This window comes from Neolamprologus brichardi, chromosome 10 (assembly GCF_056152115.1).
Source record: "Neolamprologus brichardi isolate AB-2024 chromosome 10, ASM5615211v1, whole genome shotgun sequence".
Taxonomy (NCBI): domain Eukaryota; kingdom Metazoa; phylum Chordata; class Actinopteri; order Cichliformes; family Cichlidae; genus Neolamprologus; species Neolamprologus brichardi.
The window spans coordinates 1,169,258-1,192,500 of NC_142113.1; the positions used below are offsets into that span (position 1 = coordinate 1,169,258).

The following is a 23,243-nucleotide window of genomic DNA, read 5'->3' on the forward strand; positions in this document are numbered from 1 at the left end:
TTCCAACAGTCGTGTTCATTAAATCCACACATCTCTGTTCTATTCCAACAGAATGTAGCAGATTATCTTTAGCTAAAGCTACTTAGCATCGTGCGTACCTTCGTTTTTTAAATTTGTGTGTCATAAATGGTGGAGCACGCACGTCACGCACCACGGCCGCCATCGCACTGTTGGCTCTTCTTTAAGCGTCTGTGGCATAAAGACAATAAAATGCAATTAGCTTTTTGCTAACTGCTTCTAGCATTAATCCAAGCTGACTGTAGATTTAAACAGTTTAGCTCTTTTGGCTAGCTAGTGCATTTTATCGGCTTGTGTCAGCTTCTAGCTGCTAATTTATTTTAACTAAATGTGGTATTTTTGTGTTGTGGCTGACCAAATATAAATATAATTATGTCTGTTTGTCTGTATGACATTACTGCCGTGCAGTAAGCAAGAATCAGCCCCTCAAACAACAGCCAGAGCTGCCTGAAGTAAAAGTATTCATACAAATACAGACATTTACCATAAATTTCTTTCACTTAATAGAAAAGCCTTTTTTTTTTTTCTAAGAGCGGTTTGGAGTATGTGGGAGGAGTTAAGTGAGCATTTCTTACACAGAGCAGAAATGAAGTCTCTGTTACACAAAATATTTCTGCTGGCTTCACTTTGTCCAACATGTGACGACCTGCTGGCAGTTTGATGCTGCGCCTGTGTTTAGACTTCATGTGACCGAATATTCCAGCTGTGAATAAAAGTTTTGATTCGTTTTTGAGACGTTTTTTTCCCACAACGAGTCCAAGAAATGAATAAATGATCTTTTGCATGTTAACAAACACGGCTTGATACAGGAGAGAGCTGAACAGTCATGATTTCATGCTGTTCCTGTAAGATTACCTGCTCAGGTGAACAGGGCGTTGCTGTAAGTCTTCCAATCGTGGTGGAAACGTGTGCGTCACAAACCTTTTCCCAAATCGTCACTTTGTTTTCTTTTCAGGCCCAAAATCAGTGCAGAGCTGCAGAATCTGATCTTACAGATGTTGGACAAGAACCCCGACAGCAGGATCAGCATCCCAGAGATCAAGGTACCAAACCGATGATCAGAGAACGAGTTCAGATCACCGTCCTTCAGCTTCACGTTCTTCATGCTTAGAAAGCATCGCTGTGATTTCCTCACTGCTGATCACACGAGTGACCTCACTGTGTTCCTGCAGCGTTCTTACACAAACTGAGTGTGTTTGAGTGGATGGTCCACAATCATGGCCCGATCACACTCCCACTCCCCACTGTGTCACAATCTAATCATGAGTCATGTGACTCGTTTTCTCTGTGTGTGTAGATATGGAGGCTCTCAGGCGTCGTGCACGTCCTCGTGCACGTCCTCGCACAAACACACAATGACTCAAAACCCACAAAAAGCATTTGTATTGTGACCTTCACACAGCATTGACTCACCTCGTATTTTGAAAAGATGAGGCTTGAATATTTCCTGTTAATGCAGCTGTTACAGTCGTATGTGTCGTGTGAAATTTGCTTTCCCTCGGAAAGTCGGATAAATCTGGGACAACCTGGCATGTGCATCTGCCTGCAGCAGAGTGTCAGCTGTGAGCTGCAGCAGAGCCAAAGGAGCTCTGAGGGCAAACAAAGCAGCTCATCCTTGGGCTGCTGGAATCCACCAGAGATGCAGTGGGAACACTGGTGTGACTGGACTGACAATCGGAGACAAACATACGAGTGAAGCGCCGTCATATCCAGTCAAAGGCTGATTCAACAGTAATCAGCCTGAAGAACAGGCTTAAATATACATACAGGCGTGACACAGTTATCACAGCAGAGGCATCACATGTTGGGTCACTAATGTTTGCTAATTATGTTTCATACGTCACATTTAATCAGCTTATAATTATATTAAACTTATACTTTTGTAACTGTCTAAATGTTTGGCTCACAGTTGGAGAACTCGTCTTTCTTGCACCTCCAACATGGAAAACGGAAATGCAGAGCAAACGACACAAATCCCGCCCTCTCTGCAGCCCACAGAGGGTCTCGTGGCGTGAAGTGGAAAATGTGCAGCAGTGATTGGTCAGCGAATGTCACTTAGGTCACACTGATGCCTTGAATCACCCACGACGTCCATGTTGGTTCTTGCAGAGTAACACTTGTAATCAGTGCTGAGGGCTGTAATCTGAGGACTGTAATCTGAGGGCTGTAATCTGAGGGCTGTAATCTGAGGGCCGCCCAGCCTGAAACAAACTTCCCTGTAAACGTAGAAAAGCTCGCGTTTGCCGTTAAATCATTGCTTGGACACGAGCTCGTAAACTGGCTGTATTCACTGCTGTGCGTTTCTGTGAACCTCTCGTGTCGAGTTATGAAAGTGCCCTATTTCACTGCGCTCCATGCCCTTTCAGATGGACCCGTGGGTGACCCAGGGAGGTGCTGACCCCCTGCCTCTGGAGGAGGACCACTGCTCTGTGGTAGAGGTGACGGAGGAGGACATCCAGAACTCCGTCAAATTTGTTCCCAGCCTCTCTGCAGTGGTAAGAAACACCGAGTGTCCTCCGTTTATCAAACTGCTGCAGCAGCACTGAGAGCAGCTGCTCTTAACAACCACAGCCTTCTGTCTGTCAACCAAAACTGTGACAAAGCGCAGCCAGACAGAGGGGCGGGGCTTCCTCACTGTTCAACCATAAAATATGAATGTCTCCATTATGTGTCTCCTTAAATGCACTAATGTTGCACTAATGTTGCGTTCATTTGAAAGCAAGCTCGCATAATAAGCTGTGTAATCACTGCAGACCCTCAGACTGGGCTTATTAACTGTGTTGGACATTATTAGTCTAACAATAATGGATTGAATTAGAGAAGCTGAGGACGGTAAACTGCACACCAAGACAGAGTCAACACAGAATAAGTGAGAAGTTTTCCAGTTTAGAAAAAGCTCATTACAGCAGCAGGTTACATGTATACATGTACAGCAGTAATACAAAGTCCTGTATGAGCGAGCACTCGGTAACAGTGGGAAGGAAAAACTCCCTGTTAACAGGAAGAAGCCTCCAGCAGAGCTCAGGCAGGACGAGACACGCTGGGCAGGAGAGCCAGAGATTAATAACAACGAATGATTAAATGCAGAGCGGTGAATGAAGACGAAACACTCAGTGCATCATGGGAAACCCCGGCAGATTAGGCCTGTTGATGCATGATCATCACCTGATACGTCGCCACAACATTAGTAACAATATTAGAGGAACATTGTAGCCACTCGTCGGCTCCACGTGTTGAGAACATGCATGTCTGTAACAGTACGGCGCCCCCTGTGCCCTCTCATGTAACTCGTGTTCGTCCCGTGTTTGTGTTTCAGATCTTGGTGAAGGCCATGCTGAGAAAGCGCTCCTTCAGTAACCCCTTTGAGTGCCCGAGCCGGCGCGAGGAGAGGTCCATGTCTGCACCTGGAAGTCTGCTCATGTAAGAGTTCAGCTTCCTGATCGTCTGCAGCTCAGCACCTGCTGATCTTGTCTTTGAAGACAAACGTTTTGCTTGAGATTCTGACGCAGATCTTTTCTCCACACCTGTCTCCTTTCTTCAGGTTAAATAGCATCATTTTAGCAGCAGCAGCTGCTTCCTTGTGTTGCCATAGCATCATAATTCACTCTTTCACTGTAGCAGTGCAGCTCACAGCTTGTGTCAGTGTTTCTTTGTGTGTTGCTTTGAGCTCTCAGGACTAGAAGGACTCAGCGTGACGCAGAATCAGCGAGTGCCTCAGGCTGAGCTCGATTTGTCAGTAACGTGGATTCAGAGTATCACAGGTGTCAGCGGCCAATCGGCTCGTCCCCGCTGTGCTTTTTCAACTTGTATGGCCGAAAACAAACAGGCGCACGTACAGCTGTTAGCAGGGGTGTCGTGGGCGCCCTCAGGTCTGTCTGCTGATGATGAACATGCTGCTGCTCGTGGAGCGTTACAGGCTCGGCTGTCAGAGCTGCTCTCAGGTGTTTTCACAGCATATGGATGTTTGAATAATACTGCCCCCTGCTGCCCAGTGGACATCCAACTACACAGCTGTCATAGAGTAACGAATACAACTCTGAGTATAATATGTTTATGTAAAGATGTCAGATATTATTAATATAAGCATATGGACACATAAACAAAAACCACTGGAAAGCTCTGATTTCCTCCATGTCAAAGTCCAAGTGGAGCAGAGCTGCTGGGATTTTCTCCTCTTGATGAGGGGAAGCAAATAAATGCTGACTGACAGATGCTCCCAGTGCCAGACGCTTTTTTCACCAAGATTTGTGGGAAAGACGACGTAGCTGCTGTTTTATGTTGTCCTATTTTGATGAAACATCACAGGTGGCAGCTTCTTGTGTCCATGGCAACTGTATCCAGGGAAGCTCTGCTGAGTTTCTCGCTGAGCTACAGTTTCTCAGGCTGGAATTTAACTAGAAAATTTCCGGCCTGCATGTTTGAAATTGAATGCACCATTAACACCAGTGTTCCCAGCCCACTAAAGTATATTTGGAGACAAATTTCTTTCATCCAATCATTCATCCAGAAAAAAAAGCAGTTCATCAACAACCAGTTTGAGTGGAAAGTCGCGTCGCTTTATTTTGAAAGTTCTGCTGCAGTCAGCCAGCTAAACCCAGCCGTTTGTGGCTCGTGCTCGTCTTTCAGGGTCGTTGTATCGACAGTTGTCAGTATCGTTGAGCTGCTGCTGCAGACAAAAGTGCTTTTGCTCTGGTTCTCGGCGCATCCTGAGTCAGAAGAGAGTGCTTTGATCCAGCCACAGGGAGGCCTTTAAAAAATGTGTTACGACAGGGCGATCGTGGCTCAAGAGTTGGGAGTTCGTCTTGTAATCGGAAGGTTGCCGGTTCGAGCCCCGGCTCGGACAGTCTCGGTCGTTGTGTCCTTGGGCAAGACGCTTCACCCGTTGCCTACTGGTGGTGGTCAGAGGGGCCGATGGTGCGATATGGCAGCCTCGCCTCTACAGTCTGCCCCAGGGCAGCTGTGGCTACAACTGTAGCTGCCTCCACCAGTGTGTGAATGTGTGAGTGAATGGGTGGATGACTGGGTGTGTAAAGCTTTGGGGTCCCTAGGGGGGACTAGTGAAAGCACTATACAAATACAGGCCATTTACCATTTATTTACTTTGCAATGCTACGATACAAATGAAACTCTGAAGTGTGTGATCATTTTTGAAAGATGCTAAAAGTGCAGCTGGACCGTACGTGGTGGGGAGGCGGGTTTCCTCCACGGCCTGCGTCCTCTGTCCTCTCATATGTGACTTGTCCATCTTCTCTCCCACTTTGCTGCAGGGACTCGTGGCCCTTCCGGCCCTCTTTTAAACTTCACCCCTCGCTCAGGTAACACTTTGTGCGAAGCAGTCCGGCCTCTGTCTGTCCCACATCCTCAACCGCTGCTCCCATCATCATTTTCGATGCCTAAACTCGTGCTTGTCCACATCACGAGATGTGATGGCAGAGCAGCCTCTCCCTGCTGTCGTGTCCCTGCTGCTGTCATTTAAGAGCCATCCTGCGTCCATAAAGCCTTCTGTGTGTTTTTGATACTCATCATGCATCAACAACATCCACACCTTCTCTAATTAGCAGGCTTGGTAGTGTCAGCATTTAGATAATTCCCTCTCTGCTGCTGTCCAACCTCGAGTGATCATAAGAGCTGTGACCCGTCTTTGTTGTCTGTTTTTAGAAAGGCGAGCACGGGCGACGGACCCCGAGAAGGAGAGCTGGAGGACCTGCATGAAGACGAGCCCTCCTCTTGAGTCCTGCTGACCCTCCTGCGTGCGCAGCGTCCTCTTTATATCCACTCACGCCTTCATTCACAGCTTTTCCTCAAAGTGGTCACGCAGTGCAAACGTGTCATTCTGCACCGGAAACACAAACTCGAGTTTTTGTTTTGTTTTTGGGGACGCTTGCTTCTGCGCTGTGGAGATGTTTTATCTGTGCGAGGAACACGAGCACGTCTGTGGATCATCACCGGTTTATTTTACTGGCCTTAAACTGTATTATAGGCAAAGACAGACGAGTTTTTCCCATCATGCATGGCGAATATTTAGACCGCATCTTCAGCCTGTCTGCAGCCGCCTCACAGGAGGAAGCAGACGTCTGCATGTAAAGGACACTGCGCTGTCTCCTGAGTGAACTACGAGGCTTTTATTTCATCAGTCACTGTAATGTTGTACATACGTGTCTTGTGGTATCTGCTGTGTTATTGTGAAAACCCTTTAAGCATATCTGTGCCAACCTTTACTCTGGAGCACTTCCTGCGCTGCCTTCAGACGCCTCGATCGAGTGATCGCAGGGTGACTGCGAGCTGTGTTAATCTGTGTCCTTCACGCTGCTTCTCCTGATGCGTCGTCTGTGTCCGTCTGCTGGTTCTTGTTTCTGTGATGCTGGTGGGTTGGACGTGTTTGCGATCGATGGGGAAAGTTTTTGGATGGTGAGAAAGTGGAAAAAAAGATGTTATTCTGTATATGAGCACTGTTCCAATTGATACGTTATTTATAATATTAATATATTGTAAAGTTCTTGGATGCAGAGCTGATTTTAAAGCATAAATAATCTGCATACAAATGAATCACTGAGTGCTTTGTAGAAGAAATCGGATCACGTTGTACGTTATTATATTAAGAAGCATCCAAATCATTTTAATGTGAAGTGATGCATGTACCTTTACTCTCAGGAAAACTGACCTGCTCTCTTTAAACAATCTGTCATGTTGAAGCGCATTCACAGAAGAGGAAAATAAGGAAGCTTCAGAGACAATCATCAAGTATCAGAAACATTTAGTGATGGTTCCCCTTCAGCTCTGTCTGGTGCTGAACTGTCATTGTGACGTCAGGCTGCTCCCAGAGAAAGAAAACTCATCCAGAAGAGCTTCAGGCTGACTTTGGACAGAGAGCAGCAGACGTAGGAGGAGGTGCTGGAGCAGGGCGGGTCCATCCGAAGCTGATGGTGTCATGTTTTTGACTTCATGTTTTCATTTTGTTGTTGAGGTTGTGGTGAGCTTTAAGAAAAGGGCCGTGTGTGTTTGTGTTGGCACAACGTGTCAGTGCAGCAGCAAACTTTTCATTATAATAAATGGGAACAAATGTAAGATACATGCACGCGCCGACCACAACATCACTGTTTCCTGTTGACATCTGCTACACAAGTGAAGAGGAAGAAAAATATAAAGCTGTGAACACAGATTTGTGTTCTCGTGATTTGATAACCTGTCAAAGTTGCAACAGTAGATGCTGACGATGTGAACCTGTGCACATGTGAACCCTCTACACATGTAGGCGTGGTGGATTAAATAAAGAGGCGTGTCCATTTAAAGGTGCTTGGTTTAAAACGGGGCGTGTCCTGGTGCGTTACCCTGTGAGCAGCGCTGTCCTCCGGCTGGTTGACAGAAGCGCAGCTTCGTTTCCTCCAGTGAAGGATGCTAGCTCAGGCACGAGGCTGCAAACGGGATTTCACGCCGTGTTGTGTTTAAAGTCCGCAGGGACATGACGTCATAACTGCTGTGACGTCAGTCCTAAACTTTATCATCCATCCTGACGTTTTGATGTTCAGCTCTAGATGAAAGACGTGCGCTGCGCACCTTTAATGAAGGCAACCAAAAAATGTCACATGACGTCACCTGTTTGACGTCACCTGTTTAAACGCTCATCCATCGCGTTTTTATTCTGGGTGTCGTTGTGCTGGACGTTTGTCGGGGTCAAAGGTACTTTATTGTTGTCTTTACAGCTCTCGACCTTTAACCTGTGTTTGTTTATGACTGCTTGTGTTCAAATTCTTGCACTTTTCCACTTAAATATGTGTAATGTCATTATTGTGAGTACTTCTAACTCCGGCCATTAAACACTGCACAGTGTGTGTCCTCCTGTGAAACACCGGATGTGCTCGATGCGTTTCTCACTGCTGAAAATCCACATTTGAAGAGAACTTGTTGTCTCACTGCTGACAACATGCAAATAGTGAAATACTGTGAAAGTGTACGGAGGAGGCAGCCACTAAATATCACTATCAACAATATTTAAACCGTGGGATTTTCCTCTGTGGCCATTTCTACGACCTTTCACAGTGGAAAGCCTGAACTCCAGCATAGATTAATCCCAATTCCCTAATCCCAAAATATGTCAGTTTGTTCATACGGGTCTATTTCTCCCCCAGAGGTTTCCTTCCTTTTAGATGTTTTTCATCATTCAAACCCTTGAATCATTTAAATGGACATACATCAAAGGTCACCTGTGCGTGACCTTTGAACCCCTGCAGAATTAGTGTATATCGGTTTAATCCAGGCGACCCTCCTGTGGATTGATCAGAGCTGCTGCTGTTGCTGCAGTGACAGAAGAAGAGTCAGTGGGTGTGGCAGCACAGGAAGTGGGTGGCATGACTCGTTTTATTGTGATTTCAGGTCATAATTAGAGCCAAAGGACGGAGATTATGGTGGAGTCTGTACATAATATGAAATCGGGGACTCTCCTGGTCTGCGCATGCGCGTGTGCCTGTCTCAAAGGCATCCGCCGTCTCGTGTCGTCTCGTGCATTTCTGACTGTACTCACTAAAACGGAAGCATGGCACATCCAGTTACAATGTAAATATGTACCGATATATAAATGCGCTATTTTTTGCATGCTTTTTGTACACATACTCAAATAAAAAAAATCTGAATCATTTCAACATTTCTCAGGTTTTGTTCGACCAAAGCAAAAAGAAACTGCGGTGATGTTACTGCACATGTTTTTATTAAGTCAACAGCTGATCACAAGGTGACACGAGGGACGACTCACTGACAGCAGCTGTTTCTTTACAACGACGGTGACAGAGTTACAGAAACAGGCGGAGGCAACACCCAAAGAAGACAAGCAAACAGCAACACCCAGAAAGTACACACCGCCGAGTCGGCTGCCTCCGACTCTACATACAGTCACAGTTCCTCAGGATGACTAAGCTGCTGATGGGAATAACGAGATTCCATTTCACTGATGGGAATAACGTGATTCCATTTCACTGATGGGAATAACGTGATTCCATTTCACTGATGGGAATAACGTGATTCCATTTCACTGTGCTGCTTTCTGTTATTCCAGGATCCAGGGTTCCAGTGCGTCACACCTCCAAAAGAGGCGTGGCCTTTTGGCTCGTTTGCTCCCGGGTCACTTCTGCAGGACAAACAGCAAATGAATAAAACATCATTAAAACAAGTGAGACTCGTGGGAGTTGTTGTTGTGGAAGAATACGACGCCGCCTTACTTTAGACACATCCGTCTCTGTGCTGCCTGCCTCTGAATCAGCATCCTGTGGAACAGGACACATTTAGATCATGTCCAAACCACGCTGCTCATCGTGATGATGGCGCGATGAGGCTTAAAATAAAAGAACATGTGTTCTGGGAATCCATCCTACCTGGCAAACCATCCTACCCGTTGTTTCTGCGCATGCGCACAACACACAGTGGCAAATTGTCCTACCTTTGTGAATATCACCTACAAGCATACTTAAACTGCTACAATTTTGTGGCAAATCGTCCTACTTTTGTTCATCTGAGCTAGAAGCGTACTTTAATAGCTACATTTTAGTGGCGAACCATCCTACCTTTCTGAATATGAGCGTGAGGCGTACTTTAACAGCTAAAATCCAGTGGCAAATCATCCTACCCTTGTTAATAACAGCTACACACATACTCTGACGGGTAAAATTAACTGCCAAACCATGCTACCTTTGTGAATGTTACCTACAAGCACACTTTAACGGGTAAAATGAAGTGGCAGACCATCCTGGCTGTATGCATATGAGCTACAAGCACACTCTGATGGGCAAAGTTAAGTGCAAACCGTCATACCTACTTAAATTGGTGCTGGAATTACTCTGTGACAGCAGAAATGTGCATAAACTACTCACGGTAGGACGTTTTGCCAAAGTAGAATGGTTTGTCAGAACACCTGCGCTACTACACAGACTGCCTCCTACTCACTGTGGACCGGTCTTTGCCTTGAGCCTGTTTTGCATTTGCTTCAAGGGTGTAATAGACGTTCGTGTCTACACCAACCGACTCGCTGTCCTGCTGCAAAACAGAAGTTAAAGAGGAAAGCAGTCTGGGTGGGCCTGACACAGAGTTCATCATCAGATAAACTGGCTGCTATACTAATCACAAACTCTGCGCTCACACACGTGAATGAACACAGCAATAACCTGATGGTAAGTGAGGGTTACGGCTTCCGTGTGAAGTGTGTAGCTGGAGTGGACGTGGAGAAGGAAAATAATCTCCAATGACTTTCTCTGATAGTTTGTCTGTGAAGGTTCTCAGTCATCCAGGTCATTGTAGTCTAAGGAGCTGCAAAGAAAAGCGTCTGGACTTCTTTAAGTTGCTTGAAGACGTTTCACCTTCATCCGAGAAGCTTCTTCAGTTCTAAGGTCAGATGGTGGAGAGTCCCAGATTTAAACCTAGTGGGAGTTTCCCCCCACAGAGGGACAAAAGGACCCCCTGATGATCCTCTAATTGACCTTAGAACTGAAGAAGCTTCTCGGATGAAGGTGAAACGTCTTCAAGCAGCTTAAAGAAGTCCAGACGCTTTTCTTTGCAAGCTCCTTTGACCTCTGATAGTTTGGTTGAACACCTCTCTGCTGCCCTCTGCTGTTCAAAGAGAGCACAGACTCATTTGTGAAGCTTACCTGTACTTGTGTGTCCGTGTATTTGAACTTCATGTTCTTGTAAAATTCTCTTTTCGGTAGCAAATAGAGCAGCACCAAGTCACACACCACAGTCGCCTAAAAACAGGGAGAAAAAACAACTGCGTCATCTCCTGTTGGATTACAACACTGTGCAAAAGTCTCGAACCACCGAGTATTTTAAACCTTTGTCATTACCTACAAAGAGAACGCCTCTGCAGATTCTGGACACTCACTACAGCTACTTTTAGCTCCTGCCGTGTCACAACACATCAGCACAGCAGGAGCGCTGCGTGTTTGTGTGTCGCTGGCTGAAACCAGCAACCTGCCACACAAATGTGTAAACTACCACATTATGGAGCCTCAGACACTAGCTACTCACTAGTACGTGCAAACTAACGGAGCCACTGTTAGGCTTTTCCAGGGTTGGGTGGCTGATTGCTGAACCAGGTGTGCACTGGCACCTGAGGGAAAACTGGTGGCAGCTGAGATCAAGGAGGACAAAATAGTCCGCAGATATAAAGGCCTGCTTTGTCTGCAACACCAGGAACAAACGTACAGTTTGTTTAACTGAAACAAGTCTTTATTGTTCAACACAGCCTGAACTCGTTTCTCCAGACTTTTTAAAGGACGTTCAAAGCTCTTCTCTGGATGTTATTTGTCCTGTTCTGTCAGGATGATCCCTGATCTGATGGTGTGTTTGTGTATGCAGGTATGCCTTTGCTGCATTGTGTTTGGGATCATTGTCACGCTGAAGCTGTCACCAATCAGAAGCTTTCCACTCTTTCTGCACCGCGGATCAAAATCAGATTTTTGTTTATCAGTTTTGACACGACCTCCAACACCAGGACATAACCTGCACCATATTTAACCGTGGTATGTTTGGACACAGTCCCTGGAGTTAGGCGCCTCAGTCATTCATGTCAGTGTCCAAAGAGGCCTTTAGAAAACCTGGAGAACCACTTTAAAACTTAGAGCGGAGCCTGGTTCCTAAGAGGATCAAAAACGAGGCCGACTTTTGCACGACGTGTGGAATATGTACGTAAATATTTCAGCTTTCAACATACCACTCCAAAGATTCCCACTCCAGAGCCGATGGCTGTGAAGGTCGGGATGATATCAAATTTCCGCGCCTGTGAAGAGCAGAGTCATATCAACTCCTTTGGATTCTTCTTCCAGAGACAAAAGCACATTCAAGATAAACGTGTTACTCACGAGTGACTGGACGATGATGTCAAACCTGATGCCAAACACTTTCAGAAGTGTTCTTTTCTGAATTTTGTCCTCCATGTAATGCCTCGCAAACCTGCAGACAGACACAACCACAATGTGTTACCAGGTGATAAAATATGTTTCATTTGACAAACACGTCATCATCCGTGTATTTACTGAGCGAGTGTTGCTACCAAAAATGTGAGTTTTGAAGAAACAACAAGAAAAGGCCGTCTGAGACAAGCCAACACTGTTTCACTGAGCAAACATCAAACTTCAGACTTGGTTCAGCAGAGCTGAAGCAGCGTTAGGAGCAAAGAGCGAGTGGAGCCGATTAAATGAAATGAACAATAACTGATCACTGATCCCGGTGCAGGAATGCCAACATTTCTCCATCAGCCAGCAGGTGAAAAATGACTAACTGAGCAGGAGCGTGCACGTGTCTGTGGTGCACGAGGAAGCAGAAATTAATTGCAATAGTTTCAAACACTGAGCCAATATGTGCGAATCCACTGTTATCATGAAGTTAGCGAGAGCTCAGCAAATGTAAAGCTTATTAATTAATATATAATATTAATAATATTATTAATATATAATAATATTAATATATAATATTAATAATATTAATATATAATATAATATATTATTAATAATATTATTAATATTATATATTAATAATATTATTAATAATATTATTATATATTAATAATATTAATAATATTATTATATATTAATAATATTATTAATAATATTAATAATATTATTAATATATAATATTAATAATATTATTAATATTATTAATATATAATATTAATAATATTATTAATATATAATATTAATAATATTATTAACATGAGACCTTAAAAGTGCTGCAAGCTAAAAATATAATATATGCGCGTCAGAGGTTTTCTAGACACAAACTAAATCTCTCGCTGACCTGAAGTTGTAGCCCACTGAAGAGCCTTCTTTGCTCCCATAGAGTCCGTGAAAGGTGTACTCTGGTTTACAGTGTTTTACATGCACGTCAAAGTTACACGTCCAGTCGACCACAATCCCGATGGCTCCTCCCTGTCGGGACACAAACGCCGTCTTCATCACAACAGGAGAAGAAGAGAAGCAAAACACGGAAACGTGACAAGAGTTTCTAACTCACCACTTTAGCTACTGTTTGAAAGTTTAAGCCAGAAAGTTGAATAACGTCTCCCAGTTTGAATATGGGGCACAGGGGAGCGTCGAGCGGGTGATAAAGGCAGCTGCTGATGTAGTTGGAGTCGACGTCCTCCACCAGGTTGCTCCTGAAAACGAAACATTAAAAACAGACAGAAAAAAAACAGTGAAATATTTGACGCTTTCTGTACTTTTACCAAAATTAGTGATTAAACTTGTGGTTTGATTTAGAAGCTGAAGATATCAGAGTTAAAAGAAGAACAGAGTTTACTGTGGAGCTCTGTTTTGTGTTTCATTTGGCGAGCTTGCTGTAATAACACAAACGTTACAGAAGAAACTGAAACGTATAAAATCATCGTGATCTTCATGACATCATAGAAACGTGAACAAACATCTCAGTAGAAACTGAAGAGTATAAAAAACAGACGGAAGATTTCTGACCACAGCTGTTTTATAAAGTTACACTAGTTATGCCAGAGTGTGACACACTCATCACACTCATCACGTCATCACGTCTTCTGAGGTAAACGCGTCTCCGTCACCTCGAGACGCGGAACGCGGGGAACGTGACGGAGTTCTTGATGAACAGCGTGTAGTTCTCTGCAGACAACAGCAGCGGAGGACTGAAACAGAAACAGGTTTAAAATGAGCACATTTGCTTCCACAGGTGATCGTCGTGAACATTTCAGTTTGTCGTACTCTGGCACGTCGCGGTCGTCCTCCACCGGACACCAGGCCAGCACTTCGCAGGTCTTGGTCCTGTTCACGCAGACTCCGGTCATTTCTCCTGATACAGAGACGAAGAAGTGATTACTCAACAGCGTTAACAGCAGTTTCAAACACTTCCTTGCCTCCACTTTTATCTTGAATTAGCATCAACAGCAGCGTAGAAAAGCAGAGCAAACGCTGAACCAGCTCTTTCTGTTATCTTAATCCCAGTGTTATCACCTCCCTGTGCGCGTCGCTGCTATCGCTCTCTCATCGTGCGTGTGATGAGTTTGCAGACAGCCTCCAGCAGGCGTTTCGGCCTGCTCGGCTTCGGCCCTCTGACCTCTGTGTTTGGCTGCGGGACGGTCCCGCGGTTACTTGTTTCTAAGGCTGAGCTGTGACTGGTGTGACAGATCTAAAGCTTCGGTCTGATCGAGGGCGACGTGAACTGAACTCTGGCACAGATGAAGCACAATACATTTATATAACTGTTCTTAGAAGCAGCCACACATTTGGACACATTCGAGCTCATGTCGCTGTGTCTTTGTGTGCTGCAGTTTATAGCTGACATGCATGCAGCTGAGCGCTTATATATACATGCATGTGTGTTTGCTTAAGGCAGAGTTTCAGCTGCTTGCTTTAGTGAAGCCGTACAAACACCAAATGTTTGGTTGCTAAGGCTGGTTTGTTGAGATGAATCTGTTTCTTCTTCTCGGTGCCGGACGAATGCCATTCATGAATTATGTGTAAATGTTTACCTCAGCAGCCGTGACTCATATCTGCTGTATTTATATAGATGCTGCTGCGTGAGCCTGTCCTGTCACAGCTACGGCCCACTTTGCAAACACACTGCTGCTCCATCACCTCACACCATCCCGACCGCGCTCAATAAACGGCTTCAGTGAGTTTCAGCTCCGGCGAAGCCAAATTACAGAACAAGAAGCACAACATCTGGACTGATGTGAGTTGGCAACAGACTCAGTGAGGACCGCCGAGGTCACACACTCTCAGCCTGTCAGGATTTACCGTTTCCCGTACGTTTGAAACTCCCTCCTTCACAGTCGGCGTCTGTATTGCAGTTGTGTTTGCCTGGGAGCTGTTGTAAAGAAGACACTGGGGTCAGTCTGTGTGCACAAGTACGAAAGGAGGACATGAAGAAGAAGACAGGAAAACAACCTGGGATGTGAAAGAAACGTCTGTTTTTGTGGTGCTGCTCTTTGGGCCATTGCGCTTTAAAAGAGCCTTTTCTGCTACACAACTTTCAGACAATTACCCAATTACACAAATACTCTTGGAATGAGTTTCCGCTTGTTTTACTATATATGGAAGCGCAGGAGGAAAGCAGGGAAGCAGGAAGAGGGAGGAATGAGAGAGGAAGACAACTAGTGCCTGTTCACATACCTCTGGACAGGTTCCCATCGACTGACCCTCAGTCATGATGTAGTTTGTCATCACTACAAATGATGAGTCTCCCTGAAGTTTAAAAGAGAAGAAGCGATGTGTTTAAAAGCAGTGAGCACAGACTTAAAACAAACTCTTGTGCGAGCCATGGCTCGTTGTATTTCACAGGAAGTGGAGCAGAAGAGGTGAAATCGTTGCAGAGCAACAGAAATCACAGGAAGGAGGTTGGGCTGGATGGATGGGTCAACACAGCGCTCAACGGTCAGGATCACTGATCATCTCAACTGTGAGACTGTTTTGACAAAAGTCACACAGCAAAGGCCGTGATCATATTTACAGTGCGGTGATGAACGATATGATTGGACCGGGTCGTATACAACACCTTTTCAATTCAATTCAATTTTATTTATATAGTGCCACTCACTCACTATGTGTTAACAGACCTCTCTGCATTGAATCATATCTGTTATTAACCTCTGTCTCTCTTCCACAGCATGTCTTTATCCTGTCTTCCTTCTCTCACCCCAACCAATCACAGCAGATGGCCCCGCCCCTCCCTGAGCCTGGTTCTGCTGGAGGTTTCTTCCTGTTAAAAGGGAGTTTTTCCTTCCCACTGTCGCCATAGTGCTGCTCATAGGGGGTCATATGATTGTTGGGTTTTTCTCTGTATCTATGAAGCGCCTTGAGGCGACTTTTGTTGTGATTTGGCGCTATATAAATAAAATAAAATTGAATTGAATCCGTGGTTGCATCCCTTGTTTTTCTTCTCTTTTGCATCTCTGATGGCTTCCTGTGTTTCCTGTGTCTCTCTCGGTTTGTCTGTGGAGCTTTTCAGTGTCACTCCTTGTTGGTATTTTCTGCAAGGTTACCTGCTTGTCTTGTGTGCTCGTGTGGTTTTACTCTTCCCTCCTTCGTGACTGCTGGCTCCGTCCTTTTTGCTTCACCTGTATCTTGTTATGTTAGTGCAGCGCTGATGCTGGGCTCCAGTTATCGCCCTTCCTCAGTGCTTTGCCTTAAACGATTGCATTGTTTTCTTCATATGTTGTTCCTGCCAATGTTTTCTTCCTTTTTCAGATTTTTGAGTGTGTGTTTTGCTCCTGTGTTCACGGCCTCTCTTTGAACCGAACGTCGACGTAGCTGAGGTCACGTGACGATCACTAAAACAATGACCACCTGACAATAAAGTGCATTCGATCAAAGTACGTGATGGAGGAAAGTGATCTTCTCTTTATGTAACACTGAAACCACCTGTTTACCTTGCTCTGAATTAAAGCCCACACCCACACCTCAGAGCAAACATCACAGCCTACATTGTGTCTTCTTTTTCTTTCCCACAGTTAACAGGACACAGCAACACTGCAGGCAAACAAAGTTATCTGTTTGATCAGCGTCCCTGCTTCGCTCTCACATGCAACGAAGCTGCAGAGTCGTGCCAGCAGAGGTGGATCATCACCGAACGTTACAAACAGAAGCCTCTGCTGCTTCGTCAGCCTTGAGTTTTCCAGCAGCAGCTCAGCTGATGTTTGCTCACTCTGACAGTTTGACTCATGAAGTCGATTTCATCAAATCTGCCTCTGGTGACCGACTTGCATCAGGTGCCAAACAAACTTAGGACCACTCAGGAGTCACGAGACGACGACATATCAAATGTTACTGGGGGCACGAAAGGTCACTGACCTGTGAGGGGAAGACGTAATCAGCCACGTCCCAGACTCGCTCTGCCCCGCTGTTGTTGGTGTAGCCCACTCCTTTCATCTTGGTGAAGACGGAGCTGACGGCCGTGTCTGTGGACTGGTAACCTTTCTCATAGATGAAAACCCACCTGAAACGAAACAAAGCATTCTGTTCAAAAGCCCACTGCACACAGCCATCAGCACAACTACCAGGACAAATGTGCCTGTAGTCATGCAACGCACTGGCTCGTGTTCGTGTCCATTCAGCACCGCAAAGACACAGCAGACTATCACAGCAGCTGCTGAGAGAAAGCAAAAGTCTTCATGCTGAGCATTAATAGAGATCGTGGCTCAACACTTGGGAGTTCGCCTTGTAATCAGAAGGTTGCCGGTTCGAGCCCCGGCTCCGACAGTCTCGGTCCTTGTGTCCTTGGGCAAGACACTTCACCCGTTGCCTACTGGTGCTGGTCAGAGGCCCCGGTGGCGCCAGTGTCCGGCAGCCTCGCCTCTGTCAGTGCGCCCCAGGGTGGCTGTGGCTACAATGTAGCTGCCATCACCAGTGTGTGAATGGGTGGTGTAAAGTTCTTTGGGGTCCTTAGGGACCAGTAAAGCGCTATATAAATACAGGCCATTTATTATCAGGGTCCTGATCAGTGCTGACAGGATTTCTGTGCATCACATTCAAAGTTCAGCTTTTGTGTGGATCTGCAAAGACGTCAGTAACAACTCGTTCAAAGTTATTTCATCTGTTTGTTAAACCTGACTCTCAAATTTGACATTATCATGTCCATGCTGTTTAGCATCACTACAAGTCCTTCTCAGCTGGATTGAGATGGACTGCATCCAGCTGTGTAGTACTATAGATCAGCGGTCCACAGACCTTTAGATCTGCGAGTCTTCCCACCAAAGACACATTTCTCCTTTGGTACCTGTATGGCTGCAAACTGCTGTTTTATTTCTTTTGTTTTAAATTTGTCAGAAGGTTTGAAAAACACGACAGTTTTTAAAAAGTTTGAATTTTTCATGGTTAAAAAACATCTTTCACAGCATCAGCACATTAACACAGAGTTACATTTTTGTGATGTTGTATCAGCTCTAAGTTTGTGAATGATGGCCTTTCCACTCGCCGTGACAACACAAAAACGCTGCACGATCCACGGCCCACATCTCGCTGCAGGCACTTTCACTTTGTAAAGTCATTGTTAAAAACATTGAGTGCTGGCTTTGTCACAATGAAGCTGAAACTTTGCTCACATGAAAGGATTCCAGTTCAGTTCATCACCTTAAACTCATTTACTTCGCTTGTGTGTCTGTGTGTGCGTTTGTAGCCACGAGGTAAACAGCTGGTGTGCACTGAGCTGATACAGTGTGTACACGCACACTGTGACGCATGTGCAGAGCTGTTTCATATAGGCTGTGAAACAGCAATTAGCCCGTGGCAGGAAGCCCACAGGACAGCGTGTGCTGTCTTCATTTGTCTGCAGCGAAAGCTCCTCAGAGCGGCGCACGAGAAGAAGCATCTTTCTGCAGAGTGAAGTCGTAAGCACAAAAGCAGCAACGCCTATCAGCATGGCAAATCGAATTATACAGGCTGGAGGGAGCCGGAGAAAAAATGCGGAGAAACGGGAGAAAAAATAGGGCAAATTAAAGGAATAAAGAAAGCGATGAGCGTGGAAATAATGGAAGCATCTTCCAAAAGAGCAGCGTAAGAGAGATGTGTATCTGCGAGCGGCTGGGAGGCTCTTTGATGTTTCCACCATACTGCGCTGCTGAGATTAGTTTTTATTTAAAGACAGAATGAAGAGAAAAATAAATCAACCTTCAAGTTAAAGCTGAAAACATAAACAGAGGATTGGGATTTTTTTTAAAAGTTACAAAGAGAGAGAGAGTGCTGTGGAGCTGTTCTTTATCCCCTTCTACTGAGTCCAGGTCGCAGGGACACAAACATCCCTCTCCCACCTCCAACTCATCCAGGAGGACACCACAGCATTCCCAACACCACCCAGAGATATAATCTCTGCAGCATGTCCTGGGTCTCCCCCAGGGGCCTCTCAAACCACCTCGACTGTGATTTATGACTCGAGTGTTTATTACATGTGAAGTTTGAGTATGTTCGTCTGTTTTTTCCTGTTTCATTTGATAGATGATTCCCAGTTAATTCCCAGCAGAATGTCCTCTATGGGAGCGTCTGTAGTCTGTCGCCTGCCTTCTGTTTGTCCCTCAGCTGTTGAAGGCTGTTTGCTCCTGATTCACTGAATCACTGCTTCAGCATCCGAGAGAGAGACGGGCTTCAGCCCTGACTCGTCTGCTTCACGTCTGAAGAGAGGAGACGGCTTTATAATCGCATCTCCCTCATGCACATCACCACGCTGCTTTAATGTGGCTGCAGGAGGCAGGTGTGTGTGTGTGTCTGTGTGTGTGTGAGTGTGTGTGTGTGTGTGTGTGTGAGTGTGTGTGTGTGTGTGTGTGTGAGTGTGTGTGTGTGTGTGTGTGTGTGTGTGTGTTTCACATGAACTTTTTCTGATCTTGATGATTCTGAAACTCAGAGCCGTTTAAAATCACTCACTTATAAAAACCCGACTTTAAACGAGAGCCGATGTTAAACTGCAGCAGATGATGATGATGATGATGATGATGATGGTGCATCTGTGCTGTTTGGCAGTGAACTGGGCAGCAGTTGATTGTTATCTGTTTGAGCACATGCCCGGGCATATTTATCACACGCAGCTCCTCAGGTTCTGCTGTTTGGAGGTGCATGAAGGCAAAAGTTAGTCACACGGCTGCATGAACAAGTAGCCCACGACAAACAAGAACAGAGCCGTGTGTCGTGAGATGAAGTGAGATGAGTAAAGGAAACAGGTTCTCCCGTTTTCAGGATCAATTTCCAGCGAATAGCTCCGGCATGTCCAATCAGGTTAGGGTGGGTGGGTGGGTATGTAGACAAACAAGTCTGCTGCAGGGGTTTTGTCCAAACATGAAATGGGCAGGAGCTCTGCTCTGTCATGTTCACACCTTCGTTTTACAGTCGATCATAGCGACTCTCACAGCTGCTGTTTGTGCCTGTTTGCTGTGTCAATACCTGCAGTGACCGTGTGTGTCCCTGACCTCCTGCACAAGCCCAACACCTTCCTTTCACTCCCCCCACTCGATCCACACAAAGTGAACGCTGGGTCACTCAGGAAGGAAGTTCCAGACAAGATGAACTACACAAAGTGATGCAAACCCTCTCTCACATGTCCTTACAGCTAAAACAAAAAGCAGGTCTTACCCGATGATGTAAACCAGAACCCCCAGCTGGATGAGCCGGCACGCCACTCCCACCCTCCTGTTCCTCACCAGCACCTGGCGGGGAGTCTCGTACTCAAAGAAGAAGTCGGAGAGGGCGCTGGTGATGTGGTTCTTCATCTTCTCTCAGGCTGACCCGCGGGGCAGAGGGTCTCTGCGTCTCCTCACTCGCATATAAAAACTCCCAAGAAATTCTTTTCTCTTGTTCTTCACGTGTGTCCTCTGCCTGCTCTCATGAGTAATCTTATACTCTTCATGTGAAGTCCTAAAGTCTAACGACGTCCTCCTCCCTCCCTACACTCTCTCTCTCCTCCTCTCTGCACGCGCTCGCTCTGTTATCAGCTTGTTGCCTTTTTGCGTAACTTGACTGTTTCCGTGCATCTCCTGGCTTTTCTCAGGAGACATAATAAGCACAGAGACATGTGTCGAAATTCACTGTTAACTTTGTCTGCAAGTTTCAATAACTTAACAGTTGCCACACACAAGCACCGGACGCCCTCGTCTCTTTGAGCAATCAAACCTTATCAGCCGCACTGACAGTCTCTTCCTGCGTGCTGCACAGAGATAGACGCCACAGAAGCTGAGCGTAAACACGGTGCATCTTCCACAGTCCTGCATGTTTGCTCCCGTGTCACTGTTTGTCAGGCAGCCTTCTTAACTTTTATCAACGCCGTGTGTGGGCGCACGCCGTCAAACACTTTTGACTTGAAAACCCATTTTCTCATCCAGCTCAATCATTCAGGCCCCTTCTCTCCGTTCTCGTGCCGACGGCTGCTTTGCATTTTCTAATCTTCACAAAGGGAAGTCCATCGCATGAAACCGAGGCTTTGAAAAATGTTGCTTCCACTTGTGAGCATTTCTTGCCTTCTCGCTCCCGATAGAAATAAATGGGGGCATCTCGTTTGGAGTCGAATCCAAATCTAAATCTGGTTAAATCTAAAAGACGAGTACACGCTGGGAATCGACACAAAATGCCCATGCATGGAATTTAGTGGGATTGCAAGGATTTGGAAGGATTTTAAGGATTTTGCAAAAAAAGGGCTGCATGACAATCAAAATAGTAAATGAAAGGCTCTGTTAGCACAATTGGCACAAACGGCTGTTTTTATGGCCACACTGGTGGATAAATGACTGAGAAACAGGAGCGAGCGTCACATCACTTTATAACTGGGGCACTTTTGCCAGAGTCAAATGAATGTTTCCCAGGGTGACACGCAGGCGTGGTCCTGAGCTGTGCTCCACAACAACCCTGAGACTGAGCCTCACAATGTTTGATGAATGAACGCAGCACGAACAGGAGGAGCTGGATGAGCCTCAGACTGACAGTAATGGTGGAGACTGAAGTCATGACTCGTGCGTAGAAAGGATTAGTGCTGCCTGCCTGAACCATCTTCACTGAACTAGTTCCCGTCATGTTTTTCTTCTCCTCTGCCACACGTACGTCAGAGCAGTGAACTCTCATGATAAACGGCCAAACCTTCAAATAATGAGAGCAGCGCATGTAAAAGTAGCGCGCAGTGTTATGGCTGGTGATGGAGGACGCCGTGGCGGGCAGACGAACAGAAGAAACAAAGACAGAAGCACAAATCCCACAAAATGGTAATGAGAGGGTGAACAGCAGTGGTTTGTATCATATCTATCTAATAGACTCCAATTTGTGCATGTAAATGGAGAGTCCTCTTCACACACTGAGGTTAATTATGGAGTTCCACAGGGTTCAGTGCTAGGACCAATTCTGTTTACATTATACATGCTTCCCCTAGGCAGCATCATTAGAAGACATAGCATACATTTTCACTGCTATGCAGATGACACCCAGCTCTATCTGTCCATGAAGCCAGATAACACACACCAATTAGTTAAACTGCAGGAATGTCTTAAAGACATAAAGACCTGGATGGCCGCTAACTTTCTGCTTCTTAACTCAGATAAAACTGAGGTCATTGTACTCGGCGCTGAAAAGCTTAGAAATATGGTATCTAACCAGATTCTTACTCTGGATGGCATTACCTTGGCCTCCAGTAACACTGTGAGGAACCTTGGAGTCATTTTTGATCAGGATATGTCCTTCAACGCACATATTAAACAAATATGTAAGACTGCGTTCTTCCATTTGTGCAACATCTCTAAAATTAGAAATATCCTGTCTCAGAGTGATGCTGAAAAACTAGTTCATGCATTTATTACTTCCAGGCTGGACTACTGCAATTCATTATTATCAGGATGTCCAAAAAACTCACTGAAAAGCCTTCAGTTAATCCAAAATGCTGCAGCAAGAGTCCTGACAGGGACTAGAAAGAGAGAGCATATTTCTCCTGTTTTGGCTTCCCTTCATTGGCTTCCTGTTAAATCCAGAATTGAATTCAAAATCCTGCTCCTCACATACAAGGTCTTAAATAATCAGGCCCCATCTTATCTTAATGACCTTGTAGTACCATATCACCCTATTAGAGCACTTCGCTCCCACTCTGCAGGCCTACTTGTTGTTCCTAGAGTATTTAAAAGTAGAATGGGAGGCAGAGCCTTCAGTTTTCAGGCCCCTCTTCTGTGGAACCAGCTTCCAGTTTGGATTCAGGAGTCAGACACTATCTCTACTTTCAAGATTAGGCTTCAAACTTTCCTTTTTGCTAAAGCATATAGTTAGGGCTGGACCAGGTGACCCTGAATCCTCCCTTAGTTATGCTGCAATAGATGTAGGCTGCCGGGGATTCCCATGATGCATTGAGTTTTTCTTTCCAGTCACCTTTCTCACTCACTATGTATTAACAGACCTCTCTGCATTGAATCATATCTGTTATTAACCTCTGTCTCTCTTCCACAGCATGTCTTTATCCTGTCTTCCTTCTCTCACCCCAACCAATCACAGCAGATGGCCCCGCCCCTCCCTGAGCCTGGTTCTGCCGGAGGTTTCTTCCTGTTAAAAGGGAGTTTTTCCTTCCCACTGTCGCCAAAGTGCTTGCTCATAGGGGGTCATATGATTGTTGGGTTTTTCTCTGTATCTATGAAGCACCTTGAGGCGACATTTGTTGTGATTTGGCACTATATAAATAAAATTAAATTGAAAAAAATTGAAAAAAACACGGGAGGAGGGGACGACACGTGAACCCACAGGTGAGAACGAGGCACAGGTGGGGAAAGACTGTTTCCTGTCTCA

The 23,243-nt window shown here is 45.5% G+C and overlaps 2 protein-coding genes across 5 annotated transcripts in view; one reads left to right on the plus strand and one right to left on the minus strand.

Annotated features, from left to right (window-relative positions):
• Positions 1–5,749, plus strand: part of camkk1a (calcium/calmodulin-dependent protein kinase kinase 1, alpha a) — a 54,492-nt gene extending 48,743 nt beyond the window's left edge. For both annotated transcript variants that reach the window (XM_087847014.1, XM_087847013.1), the window contains exons 13-17: positions 974–1,061; positions 2,385–2,513; positions 3,335–3,438; positions 5,286–5,333; positions 5,677–5,749. In XM_087847014.1, coding sequence (XP_087703140.1) covers positions 974–1,061; positions 2,385–2,513; positions 3,335–3,438; positions 5,286–5,333; positions 5,677–5,749 — 442 coding nt within the window. The remainder of the gene's footprint in view (positions 1–973; positions 1,062–2,384; positions 2,514–3,334; positions 3,439–5,285; positions 5,334–5,676) is intronic.
• A 2,957-nt stretch (positions 5,750–8,706) lies between these two features.
• p2rx1 (purinergic receptor P2X, ligand-gated ion channel, 1) lies at positions 8,707–20,380 on the minus strand. 3 transcript variants are annotated; one of them, XM_087847017.1, is made up of 14 exons: positions 20,073–20,380; positions 16,809–16,953; positions 15,132–15,203; positions 14,769–14,826; positions 13,722–13,809; positions 13,565–13,645; positions 13,009–13,150; positions 12,793–12,923; positions 11,859–11,949; positions 11,711–11,776; positions 10,647–10,742; positions 9,949–10,038; positions 9,228–9,272; positions 8,707–9,136 (listed from the first exon to the last, which is right to left on the minus strand). In XM_087847017.1, the coding sequence occupies exons 1-14, from the start codon at positions 20,207–20,209 to the stop codon at positions 9,131–9,133; spliced, it is 1,248 nt and encodes a 415-aa protein (XP_087703143.1). In that variant the 5' UTR covers positions 20,210–20,380; the 3' UTR covers positions 8,707–9,130. The 3 variants fall into 3 exon arrangements, with proteins under 3 accessions (XP_087703143.1, XP_087703142.1, XP_087703141.1); XM_087847016.1 differs by having other exon boundaries at positions 9,949–10,035; positions 14,757–14,826; XM_087847015.1 differs by having other exon boundaries at positions 14,757–14,826.
• Between the last annotated feature and the right edge of the window lie 2,863 nt (positions 20,381–23,243).